This window comes from Lepidochelys kempii, chromosome 1, assembly GCF_965140265.1.
Source record: "Lepidochelys kempii isolate rLepKem1 chromosome 1, rLepKem1.hap2, whole genome shotgun sequence".
Lineage (NCBI taxonomy): Eukaryota > Metazoa > Chordata > Testudines > Cheloniidae > Lepidochelys > Lepidochelys kempii.
In genome coordinates, this window is record NC_133256.1 from 238644866 (window position 1) to 238658821 (window position 13956).

General features: G+C 44.9%; 1 protein-coding gene across 7 annotated transcripts in view; it reads right to left on the reverse strand.

The window, feature by feature from the left end:
• Positions 1 to 13956, reverse strand: part of BPGM (bisphosphoglycerate mutase) — a 110110-nt gene that overhangs the window by 92421 nt on the left and 3733 nt on the right. For 6 of the 7 annotated variants that reach the window (XM_073319511.1, XM_073319502.1, XM_073319494.1 and 3 more), the window contains exon 2: positions 9941 to 10592. In XM_073319511.1, coding sequence (XP_073175612.1) covers positions 9941 to 10541 — 601 coding nt within the window. In that variant the 5' untranslated portion in view covers positions 10542 to 10592. Of the gene's footprint in view, positions 1 to 9940; positions 10593 to 13178; positions 13275 to 13956 lie in introns of all 7 variants that reach the window. The other variant, XM_073319484.1, reaches the window with a different exon arrangement.

Genomic DNA, 13956 nt, shown 5'->3' on the forward strand with positions numbered 1-13956 from the left:
CAAATGACAGAGACCCAAAATTCAGGAGGATGTATGCAGCTGGAGAGATGTTCATATAAATCCTTGCAAAATGCAAGCACCGAGTTTCTCACAGCTTTACTTGCTACCCTATAACTGATCAAAGTCAGTGTGTAAGACAGTAGGACACTGGCTGAGAACAGACGAGTTCTAAGCAACAGCTCCAAGAACCTCAGAGAGACCATTCCATTCTGAGAGAATACTCTTACGTCAATAAACTTTTAGAACTCCCATGCAGAAACTCTGGGCTGCTATATTTTTCATTTAAATAAAGACTGTAGGACACGAGGTTTGTAGTCAAGGTTTTGCGTTTGTCATGCTAAGGATTTCAACAACAACAACAAAATCACTCATCCTAAAGCATCCTTAAGCACTGATCTATAAACCAAATTCACCCCGATGTAAACTGTGCAGATTAACTGACTTCCTTATATAAGGCCAAATTCTCCTTGTCTATAAGTGAGGAATTGCTGCGTGTCCCCCTCTAAAATTCAGCCATTATGAGGTGAAAAACACAGACTGCTGAGAATCACATAGCATAGCAAAGGGGAATTTAGATAGGCAGCATGTCTTTGCCTAAACCGGAATTTGGGCAGGACATTTGTTTTAAATACTCTTCAAAAGAATATGTGGGATCTTAAATGCCTATAAATGCTCAGAGAGACAAGGTGGGTTAGGTGAAAACCAACACCACTGCAAGTAAGTGCTCAGGACCCCTATTTTATACCTCTTACAAAAAACACAGTATCCTCTCTGCAACTAGAGTGTCCACCAGTACCATGCTGGAGCATTATGTACTGATCAAAAGGAAAAGTGCCACCACAGCACTTGCTGCAATGTCTGGGTTTGTTCCCTACAAATCTCCCACCTAAGACCATGTCTACAGGTACAGTCCTGCAGCAGTACGGATACAGCTGCAGTGCATCTGGTGAAGACACTCCATGCAGACAGGAGCTCTCGTTGACATAAAAAGCCCGCCTCCGGCGAGCAGCAGAAGCTGTCAACAGGAGCAGCTCTCCCTGTGCACACAAGCGCTTATGTCAGTGTCACTTGCAACATTCAGGCAGGTGGAATGTTCACACCCCTGAGCTACACAAGTTTTGCCAACATAAGCCATGTCTATTCCACAGCCTAAAAAATGCCCAGACTCTTTAGATCAGTGATTCTCAAACTGTGGTCCACGGACCTTTCCCTCTAATGTGCGCGCCTGGGTGGCCACACACGAGAGAATGAAGGGCCACCCACCTAATTAGTGGAGCCGCGCAGGCATGGCTCCATTAATTAGGTGCCTGGACCCTGGAGAAGACACACATGAAAGGTGAGGTGGTGGCCTTGGGGGAAATAAGGGGTTGGTGGGTGGAATTTGGGACATGCAGAGCTGCGGCGGCCAGAGAAAGAGAGAGTCAAACTTTCCCCAGCTCCAGGGCTGAGGCTGCCAGGGAGAGACCCCCTCCTTCCCAGCCCCAGCTCGGGGCCTGCTGCGGCAGGGAAGAGAGGGCACACCCATCACATTAGAAAGGTAAGACTATGGATATTAAAATATAAGTGGTGTGCTTTTAATTGTAGAACAAAAAAATATTAAGGGTTTTTTTTAATATAGTGCTTTTATCCAAAGTGCTTTACAATAATTAGCGAACAGTACAAACAACATTTGGAAAGATCATTAAGTGGTTCACAGAGACCCTCAGCAATTTTCAAGTGGGCCGGGAACATCAAAGTTTGAGAACCACTGGTTTAGATTCTGCTGCCACCTGACAAGATCACAGCTAAAGGTGAGAGGTGAAGGTTGAGGAGAGAAGAAGGGGAAGAAATCCAAGAGAGGTGCTTCACAGCTGCTGCCTTACTTATAGCACAATGAGAGTATTTGCACATGGGAACCCTTTACTCAGAAAGTAAGATATTTATTAAGCACATTGGGCACCCATTTCAGTTAAATGCTGAAAACTGCACAGTTAAAATCCAAGAGGCCTTCCAGCCAGCCAGGCTGATAAGACACTGAACAGAAATCAAGACACTGGAAACATGCCACTCTGACTAGCATAAGTGTCAGGGAAAGCTGCTATCCAGTTACTTCACACACAGTAACACAAGCCAAGTGACCTTTTACTGCACTTCTGCATCCATACCAGTCCATGTTGAGATCCCATCATCTCTCCCCATCTAAACAGGGTGAGATAAGGTCAGCAGTTGAACACCAGCCCTCCAAGAATACCTAGGTGCTGCAGGAAGTAATACTTAGGATTCAGTAGGTAGGACTCATTCCTCAGAGTTAATACCAAGCCAGTGTCCCAGCACAATGTTAGTGGGGGTGTGGTCTTTCAGGAGTCTTAAGAGTAAGATTTTGCCTACTCATGGTCACTTGCAAATTAGGGATGTAAAATGTTAACTGGTAAGCATTAGTCTTACCAGTTAACCCACCTTAACTGTTAACCCCCGCGCCAGCCAGTCCAAGCAGCGTCAGCCAGCCCTTTAATCAGTTAACCATTTTTTAAAAAATTTATCGCTTAAACGGTTAACTTTTTAAATGGTATTTACATCCCTACTTGTAATCCTACAGCACAGCACTTGTGTCTTGGGGAGAGTCCAACCTAGATAATTGCATTCTGCCTACCTAAAATTCCTCCTGAAATTTCAAGTGGGCATTCTATTCTCTAATTCCTGTCCCATAGTGTTGTGTGATGGTTTTGTATGCTATTAAACAGGCACCACCATCCACCTCAGTGATGGCAGCATTTCAGCACCCATTTCAGGAGCAGGTGAAGTAAGTGATCCCCACTTCATAAAGCACTTTGGAGCGAGAAGGTCTAAAGTTATTGCAATGTTGTATCAGAGCTAATTTCCAAGCACATTTATTTATGCTACCAAATTTATGCTACCTTTGTTTGAGGTTTATTCCTATAAGAGATTTACCCCCTTGCAGTACACGTCACCCTGCAGGCTTAAGGACACACTTGGAGCCAGATTCCAGCCTCTGCTCCAGACCCTTTACAAAGTTTACATCACTGACAGCACAAGGTTGTCTAATTGGGGCATCTGAGGTTCACTCCGCAAGGGAACAAGGACACAGCACTTGCTGGATAAGCAGAAATCACTACTGGAATAAACTTTTGTTTAATGGGTAACTCATACAAATTACTGCTCTGAAACATTTCTGTTTAGGAAAATATTTTAGATGGGCATTGATTGCACGGGATTTCCAGCCATCCAAAAGTGACTCATTTTCAAGAGTCAGTCCAGCTTGTCTCACCTGCTTTTAATAAGCAACCTACGTATTTCAAAACCACTATGAGGTCATTGTCTTACTGTTCAATGGACTTTCCTTCCATCTCTATGGTCACAGCAAAGCAAAACATAACAAGCACACCAAATATCTGCCCCAATTAAGCAGTCCTTGCACCCAAACTGCATCTATGGGACATGATTCTTCAGAGAGAATGTACGGTATTTTGCACAGTACTAACCCAATTCCCTGACAGCTTCACACAGTTGCAACCCCATTAATGGCTAGTGCAGAATTTGACCAAGGATGTTTAGATTATTAAATGAGGCTTCAATGTATTATTCCTGTTGGCAGTATGTAGGGGGCCAGACCTGGATCTCATTACACAGAGAACTCCATTAAAAAGTCTAGATTTAAATAGTTATAACAGCAGAGTCTGGCCACTAATCTTTATGGTATGCAAATTGCTTTAGTGAAATTGAGGAGGCAAAATGAAGGACATATTTATATTAATGTAGCAAGTTATAGAACACTCCTGAGGGCATTCTGTTCCAAAAAATTAAAAATGCTGCACATGAGATTTTAAAATTCTGCAAATTTTGTCAAATAAACATGGAGGCTCCAGCATGGCATTGGGGAGCATAGGCCACTGGCTGCACAGAGGTGGGAGATCACTGTGCAGCTTTGCCCCCACTCCCAGGGCACAGACTCAGCAGTGAGGCTGCACCCAAACCCAACCCAGCACAAGGACCGGGCCTGCCCCAGAAACACCCCAGGGCCCTGCCCCTCTGTGCCAGGTGCACCAGGTGTGAGCAGGCAGGCTCAGCAAGGCAGGAAACAAGTTTGGAGGGGTTTAGTGTGGAAGGATCCAGTTGTGGGCTGAAAGGGTTCTGTGTGGGGCAATCTAGGTGCAGGTGGCTCTGGGTGTGGAGGGGATCTGGGTGCAACTGTAATGGGACTTTGAAGGGTGGTCCAGCTGAAGGAGGTTGGGGTTCAGTGGGAGGGGTTGGGTTGATAGAACTCATCAGGGGGGGTCTGGATGGGAGGGGAGGGTCCAGATGCTGGGGAAGTGGGGCTTGTCAGGGGGGAGTAAGGCTTGTCAGGATGGCCTGGGTACAAGGGTCTGGAGGATTGGGGAGCAGCTCCCTGTACAGGGATCCCTCCCACTGCAGCTGAGGAGTGATGGGTGTAGGAACTTTGGGGGGTGGGGTGGAGGAAGAGAGTTTGCAGAGCTTCCTAGAGCCAGAGGAGAAATCTGGCATTGGTCTGACACAGCCCTGCATGCCATTCAGGGGAAGAAGAAGTTCCACCCTTCCCAGCCCAGCCGGGACTAGCAGCTGAGCCCAGCGCAGCGTAGGAGCCAACAGCCAGGTCTTCCCCAATCCTGCCCAACAGTGATTTACTTCTCTGCCAGTTTCCCTGGGCACCCGAAACATACTGCTGGGAAGGGTCACATGACCACTCTTGTGGCTTCTCTGTCAGAAAGTCATTTTTCTTCAGGGAAGCAAAGAAATCTGAAGAGGACATAAATTCTGTGCATGTGCAGTGGTGCAGAATTCCCCCAGAAGTAACAGAAATAGGTCTCACTCCCCTCACCCAGAAGATTTGTTTTTGTATAGGCTTGGAGGGAAGACATGTCCCGTCATTGTGCTGGGATGGCAGTGCTATCTTTCAGATGGACTGGGACATTGATACCTTGACCACGTGTGATGGTCAAAGAACCCATCATAGTACTAGAACATGGTGGGGCGTTAAGCCAATGTCCTGGAAAAATCCTGTTTAAGAGAACTACATTCTGCCTCCATAAAATTTTCCTCCTGCAGGCCAAACTTTAAGCAGTCTGAAATCTGCCATTGACTAACAACAACATTAATTACAAGCTAGCCACGGAGGGACCCAGAGCATTGACACAGCACAGCCCAACATAGCAATCCACAGCTAGCATCTGGCAATATTGCCAAGCCTGAGAGTTCCAGTACAGAAAAGAAGACACCCCAGCCAAATAAGTCCATGAGACTTATTGCCAACACAAGTGTAAGAAGGCATGCTCTGTCCTCACCCTCTGCTGCCCAGAAACCACTCAGACTCTCCAGTGCATAGCACCTCCACATTATTTTCTCACCACCAACCTGAATACAATCTTGTGCAGGAAAGTTTTTACAGTGGTTTCTCACCCTTTCCCATAGAGCTAGAGAAACAGATCTCTTCCCTTGGAATCTCAGAGCGACTGGGTTAGGAGAACTCCGTATATCTCCCTCCACCTCCCACTCAGCTGATGGTTAATTGGTTCATCAGTCCCCAGACTGATCAGCTAATTAATCACATTCCCCAATCAGCCTTCTCCAGAGGAACTTATTGGTGCCTAGGGGTACAGCTACACAGCAAAGAAAAATCCACCACTAGCCCATGCCAGCAAATGCAGGCTCATGGCGCTCAAGCTGCGAGGCTATTCCGTTGCTGTGTAGACTTCTGGGTTTAGGCTGAAGCCCAAGCTCTGAGACCCTCCCACCCTGACAAGTCCTAGAGCCCAGGCTCCAGCCTGAGCCCAGAAGTCTACACAGCAATGGAACCGTCCCCGAGTCCAGTAAGCCTGAGTTGGCTGGCATGGGCCAGCCCTGGGTTTTTCTTTGCTGTGTAGACATACCCCAAGTGATCAGAGGGCTGGCTCACTTGTTAGCCTCCAGCACTCGGTCACACCAGGGTTCACACACAGATCATTCCCTGCACATGTGCCCTTCCTGTATGTACATTTCAGCTCCATTAGCATAATGTCCTGAGCACAGAAGAAAACAAAAGAAGGTGCTACACTCCCTGCCTGCCAATTGAGAAGCACTGCTTCAGACTCTGGTAAGTTGTTGTCCTCTGCTGCTGACAGCCCATCCCAAGAGCTTGAGTTTCCTGGCCCAGTCTGATGGTGAGCAACCCAGCCTGCTTTGTGCCATGCCTGCAGTTTCAACAGGATACAGTATTTTTTTCTTCATTGCCTGTCCTGACGACTGCACAGCACTGTTAAACAGCAACTGGGTTTTACCCCAGAGGAGGCTGCATTTCAGTGGGGAGCCAAGCAGAGAACAGTGCCTCCCAGAAGCGTATGTGGCTGTCCCCTCTCATCCACATGGAAGGGAAACTCAGCTACTCCTGCAGTACCTGTATCCAGAAGGAGCACTCTCTGGGCCCACAGGGAGGAAAGAGTGTTGGCTGGGAAGGGATGTAGAAGGTTCCTTATGTAAGGCTTGCACAGCAAAGCTAACAGCTGGGTCTCTTTTCCAGAAGCCCCTCTGCAAGTTGTCCCCTTGAAAATATACTTTAGGACTACTCACAGTAAGCACTTCACCTGGGAGCGTTTCCATGGTGGGGCTCTCATAGAAAGTCCTCAAAGTCTGAAGCCCCAGTTATCAGGAAAAATGCAACAGATTCCTCTTAAATACTTCCACAAAGGATCTCCTGTGTGCACCCCACCTTCACACTTAAGCAGTGAAGGAAATCCAGCCTTTGAAGTCAGATTGCTGTAGTGCTACTAAATCTTAGCCTCACCGCCTCTGGCCTTTAACTAAACACATGTTATCTGGTCATGTTGTATGTCCTTTTCATTAATTTCTATTTTTATTTCCTCCTCCTCCTCCTCTCAAAAACACAATGTAGATATACAGAGTCACAGGCAGCCAGGGTGCTGCAAGAGGCTTCAACCAGCAAGCACAAAACAGAGAGGGAAAAAGAAACTTAAGGGAATTTTCAAAGACATAAATAGAAGTTGGACACCCAAGACTTATTGACATTCAATAGGAGCCAGACACCTCGCTGCACTTTGAGCATCGGGAAATCTCCCTTAAGTAGTTCTAAAGACATCTACCACCATCACAGATCATCTGAACAGGGCACAAACAGCACGTGCTCCTAAAGAGGACAATTTTATATCCCACTTTGCATTAATGGACAGGATCACACAAACCACAGAGCCATATTTACCCTTCACTGACTTCAGGAGAATTGCACTGAGGATGAAACTGTGTCTGAAGTAGTTATTGAAGAATTGATTCTGTAGAAATGAGAGCTTTTAAACAGTGTAACTAGGGTGAAATTCGCTCCTGTGCCAAGGAACTATGTACCACTTAAACACTAATAATCTCTCTTTGCAGGGGTTCATTTCACCTCCAAATGCACGCAGAGTGTGTGTATCCCAATCTGTGTTAAATATTGTTTTCAGCAGAATTGCTTGGCTGTTTTTGTTTTTTAAAAACCAATCTTCCATGGAAATCATAACAGATCTTTCATGCATTTCAACACATCCTGCTTAAATCCATTCCTAGCACAGAACACACAATCAAAGCCTTGTTAACCAGGAAAGTCTGTTGCTCCAAAGCTTTTTTTTTTTTTTTTGGGGTAATGTGGTTAGCAAGCCTAAGCCTTTCAAGCTTTGTTTTAATTAACCATAATGAGGGCAATGTTCATGTCCAAGGAACTACTTGGCCTGGATTTAGAAGCAGCTGTGTTTCAAAGATGTTTTTGAAAGGAGTCAGTGAAACCTCTTAGTAAAATCTTTTGCTGAAAGTTTCTCTGAAATGATTAACCATGTGTTATTTTACCTGTCTTAACCTAAGAAAGGAAAATCTGTTAGTACTTACTTCCGTTCAAAGCCTCTTGGCTTAAATCAAGGTATGTTCAGCTGTAGTCTCAAAAGATAAAGTAGTCAATATAACCAAAACATTCAGAAGTGGCCACAGATTTTTAATACCCAGGTTCAGACATCGTGAGCCTGATTCTCAGACAAGCCACGAACCCACAACTCCAGCTGAGTTAATGGGAACTGCAGGTGTCTGGAACCTCTGAAAAGAGTCAGGTGCAAGATATCCCAAGTGGGTCACCCAAAAAGTCAGTGGCCACTCAAAAGTGTTGGGCCACACAAATTCATCTGCAACTTAAGAGACAGCAGAATCAGGATCTACTCAGGCAGGACTCCAGCCAGTGGGAGCAAGGGGCTCAACACCTTCCAGGAAAGGGTCAGCACCTCAGAGGGTAAGGCCTCCTCCATGGCCATGTTTAACTTCAATGGGAGTTTTGCTCAAGTATAGAGTATTCAATCTGAAAAGAAAGGGTGTGGTCAGAGGGATGCAACTCTGCTCGGCTGTGTTATTTCTCTGCTGTATTACATACGGTTCCTTAGGGACCATACACAGCTGATTTATGCTTAGATCAGTCGATAGGCTACTCTAACTTATGCTGAGAATTGGACAGCTGCAGCTTCAGAATCAGGGAGCTGTAACCAGCTATAACTCTCCTTCCACACCTACATCAAGCAGATCTCGGTGCAGGAGAGACTCTGGTTACAAACTCATTATATAGTCTGTAGGGCTAGTCTGACATAGCTGGCTCTGAACATGGTTTGTATCTACACACAATATGGTTAAAAGTTATGCAGGAGCTGTGCTCAGCAAGCCATGTTTCGCCCTTGCCAGTAGGCTTGGCTGGCACATGGCTGTTTTCCTGTAACTGATTCAGTGCACTTTTTTTGTAGGCCCAAGGCAAACATACCATGCGAGTATAACTGGTTTAGCAATCTTCTTCCCAGCCCTGGGAAGTAGGCCATTCCAGAACACACTGCCTGCTCTCTGGATACCACTCTAGGTGTATGTTCTCTGCAAACTTTGGTGAGACAATACTTGCCCAGACTGTCCCAGAAAGAAAATGATGTGGGCAGTGCAGTAGGTGCAGATGCACAAACATGGGTTTGATGATACAAGCCAGTGTTACACAGCACTTCTATCTACTTGCAACCAGCAGAGGGGACTGTACCTCTAGCAGATTACAAAATCATGGTTAAAAAAGCCATACTGTGACCAGGACCTACATTCATAACTGAACAACTGGAAGGTGGATTGTGCTAATTTATGGAGGACCTAACTTGGACTCATGTCTGTATAAAAAGGCCTATCCCAAAATTGGCCCTGGTCTATCTCAACTCACACCCCCTCAGCCCCTAAAGGAATCAGCAAACCTTTGCAAGGTCCAGGAATATAAGTTTAGCTGTTCACTGGGAAAGTATAATATATGTATAGATGAATGTTTTAACAAGCATCTTCCTGACACAGTATGTCAATGCAACACTGACTTATCAGTAATGTATTCACGAGCACTTACTCTTAAAAGAAGATATACATCACAGTAACCGGTAAGTATTCCCCTCACACTTCTAGCCAGGCACTTTAATGATATGGTGAGTAGAAAAACAGAATATAAAATCTGTTTGTGTCAATTATCACAGTAAAATAGGGAACAGAGGGGAAAAACAAAAACAGGGCCAGATTCTGATCTTGGTCACACTGGTGTCTATTAACTCCACTGAAGCTGGATTGGTTACTCTCATCTTTTTTACACTGGTTAAATCTAATCTTTTAAAAGATGAAGAAGTAAAGCAGACTAATTGTGTGGCACCGCCTTCCTCCCATCTGATTTTTGTTCGAGAGTCCAACCTATTATTTTGTCCTTCGACACCACAGCTGTTAAAGCTCTTACATTACGTTAGGGAACCATCATTGGGATCAAATGCTGCTTGCCATTAAGGTCCGTGTACTGTTGCAGGTGTGGCAAAACTGGCTCTATGTAGTTAATGCAAGAAAGGGTTGGATCAGCATATAAGATAATTTTTTGAACAAACAGAAGTCTGGGTACTGTTACCACTAAAGTAGAAAGTGTGAAGATCTTTACCTTCCAGATGCTTGAGCAGTGCCCTCGTGCTGTTTCCATGAGCAGATATAAGGATCACTTTGCCGCTTTTCAGTTCTGGTGCTATCTTTTCATTCCAATAAGGAAGGAGTCTCTCCAGAACTTCTTTTAAGCTTTCAGCCATTGGGAGTTTGTCCTGCGACACATCACAGCATTTATATCTGCGATCATCATAGATCTCTTTGTAGTAGGGATGAGATTCAGTTATGGGAGGTGGAGTAACATCATAGCTTCTTCTCCATATTTTCACTTGCTCTTCACCATGGTTCAGAGCCATTTCTGCTCTGTTGAGACCTATCAGTGCACCGTAGTGGCGTTCATTCAGACGCCATGAACTTTGGGTGGGAACCCATTCTTGCCCCATCTCTTCTAACACCAGCCAAGCAGTCTGAATAGAACGGCTTAGGATGGATGTAAACACCTGGTCAAATTGAAAACCTAGCGCTTTGAGGTGTTTCCCACAGTTCCGAGCTTCCTTTATCCCATTGCTGCTCAGCTTCTGATCCACCCAGCTGCAAAAGCGGTTCTCTTTGTTCCAGGCTCCTTCTCCGTGTCTTAACAGAACAAGTTTGTACTTAGTCATTTTGATTCTGGCTTCACTCAGCTTATAGTCTAGTATTTAATGATGATCCATCTAGACAAGAGACATAAAATGAGTAGGTCACTAGAGAGTAAAGTAAAATTAAGTTGTATGTACTTTAAGCGTTGTGTCCACTGAAGGAAGTTCTTTTGTGTCCTCTGTGCTGATCACTAGCCTTTGTATTCCTTTCCTCCCCACTACATAACAAGTGACCACCACCTATCCTTAGAGGTCACTTCTTCCACCCAACCTGTAATTTTTAGCCCACTTAGGTCACGCTGTTACACTAATGAAAGCAGCAGAGATATAATCAGATCAGACATGCTGACTTCCCTCAAGTCCTTAGATATATAGGCCCAAGGTTGCACTATCTGATCATTTTTCATCACACTTCCCCAGACAACCTTCATTCTGACCATTATGCTTGTCTATGTTCACTCTCCTCTATGAAACACCCTCCCCATCCCACTCATCCAGGCACATTCTCAGCAGTTGAGCTCCTCAGTAAGGCAATTCTAGGACACACATAATTAGTGAGCCTATATATATTTTTTATTATTATTAAAAAAAATAAATAAAAAGCCCACAGAAGACACTCTGGTAATTCCTTCCTCTTGATTTTCAAGTAAATCTCATTTACTTTGTGTCCATGGATTAGACTGCAAGATGTTCATGCAGGGTCCATAGCCTTTTCATTTCTTGTACAGAACCGGGCAAATTTGGGATTATTGATTTTTAACATCCAGAGGAAAGCTATCAAAGCACAGCACATTTTCTTTTTTTTAATCTGTTGCCTCATCAACAGGAATCTATCCTCTGCAGTGAGAGATGGATTGTGCTGTCAGGCTAACATTTTCCAGAGTGGCCACAGATTTTTGGGTGCCCAGCTTGAGATACCTGGGACCTGATTTTCAGAGGTGCTGAACATCTGCAACTCCCATGAACACCGATTGGAATTTTGGGTGCTCAGCCCCTAAGGCTCTCAAGCTGAGAACCCCAAAAGTCTCCAGCCATTTTTGATCTTACATTATGAATGGTGTGGGCCAGGGACCATGCATTCCACTGCATTCTGAACAGCACAAAATACAATGTCAGCTTTGCAGAATAGGTCTTCATCAGCTATTCAGAGGAGCTAAATTATTGAGCGGAATCAGTGTTTTGATGCTGCTGACTGCAACAGTGTGATCCCACCGAACAGTGTGCTAGAATTCTCAACCATCATCATGGAACAAAGCATACAGACATAACACAATGATACCATGAAGCACTTCTTCCAGCTACACAGTTCATTTTGGTTACTATTCATATTGCTATAGCACCTACAAGCCTCAGTCATGGACCATGACCTCGCTGCGCTAGATGCGGTAGAAACAGAACAAAAAAATAAATACATAAACCAGTCCCTGTCCTAAAGATCTTACAATTTTACCTTATTTACAAAGCATCTGCGATGGGGTCTATCGGGCTCTCAGCACCCGGCTGAAGACATCAGCATCCAGACACCCCTCAGCTCAAGGAAAACCCACACAGGCATGGCTACCAACAAAACTAGTTGCTGTGAGGGCCTAGAGGAGCCAGGAGGAGATACTGACCAATTGGTAGCCAGCAAGCCAGTGAAGGCAGCTTGCCTGCTCCCTCTCAGGGAGAGGGCTGGGTGAGGTTTTCCCAAGAGAGGTGCTCCTCAGTAGTAACCCACAATCTGATACTAAGCTCATCAGATTTTACAGGAAACCTACAGGCGTCTTCAACAAAGAATGGAAGCCAGATGGACACGTGGCAAACATAAAAGAAGTGGGACGGGAAAACAAAGATGAAGGTCACAGAGTAAAACAGCTGCTCTTACAGAAAGGGCTACAGATCTTTAGTCTCCATGCAGAATCAGGAGAACTTTTTTCTGAATCTCATCTGAACATGTCCTACTCCACACACTCCCTAAATTCATAGAAATCAGGTGTGTACTGTAGAAAGTTTTAGTCAACCCTGATGGGATTCAAGCTTGTGACTCCATAAATTGCAAGCAAGATGCTTACAGTATTAAGCCATCTCTTTGAGAGCGCAGTGTTCTAAGAAAAAAATGCCACAAAGTATTTCACCCTCTGGAGGAAAAAAAAAAAAAAGGCAAAAAGCACTTTCCTTTCAGTGGTCTCCTCCCACAGAGACTTAAAAATATGCGGCCCACAGCAAAACACCATGCAAGTTCCTATAGCACTATAACCTCATAAAGAGCCCACAGTTTATATAGAAGGTTCATTGTCTAAATACTGAACATTTATTGTCGAGATCAAAAAAGATTGTATCATCCACAGGAACTGATCAACTGATTTACAAGTCCAAATTCAGACCTGATGTGACCAGAAAGGCAAGAAAGTTGCACCCCCTTACATCAGTTCTGAATTGGGCACCACGGGAGCCCAACAAAAGTCACCAAGAGCTGGTGGGGGGGAAAATGACAGACCCACCCAGAGGTAAATTTGTCTTGGGCATAACTATGGACTTCAGTGCAATAATCTATAAGATTTGGACCACTATTCTTGTAATTATATTTAGAGGAGAAGGGCGGAAATATGTTTCCTTAAATATCAGCACAATACTGAATTAGCTAAAAAACCTAGAGTGACATATGGAAGTAACTGTCCTCACCTGAACTATTGCAAATGTATTCCACTTACACAAACCCCCAGGCACAGAGATTGGAGCTGCCGTCAGAAGAACATTATGACCTCAATATGAAGCTATCTGCAGGAAAAAAAAAAGGCAGTGAGAGTCTTGGCACAGGAAGGAACCACACCAAAGGATAGTTATGCCAACGCTGTCACCAACTTTGCCTCTTTGGGTAGGTCTACATGGCAGCTGGGCATGTGCCTCCCAGGCCAGGCAGACAGAATCACACTAGCTCCGCTTGAGACAGTGCGCAAAGAATAGCATTGTGGCTGTTACAGCTCAGGCTAGCTACCCAAGTTCAGACCCACGCAATGTCCTGGATCTGAGCTTTGGTAATTAGCCCAAGCCTTCACCAGTGCCGCAACATCCACACTCCTATTTTAGCATGCTTGCACTGAGCTACTGTGAATCTATCAGCCTGGGCTGGAATTACCTCTCAGCTGTGTGTGATACAGATTGGGCACTTCAGAAAAAGAGAAATCTGCTTGCCTCCCAGATATTCCAAGAAGCCACTAACCCCACCTCTTCAGAGACTTGTTTAGGCAGCACAGTCACTCTCTTGAAGAGCTTACAGACGAATATGATACAGGTAGGAAACAAGAACAATAAAGGGGATATTGCCAATGTAGAAAGACTTCATTGAAGAAGTGGGTTGAACACACGTGGAGCCTGTCCCAAGTGAAGAGGGCAGCATGGTAGAAGACACAAAGCCCAGCGTGAGGAGTTTAAGCAGCAACTGGGGTCAGGAAGAGAATTA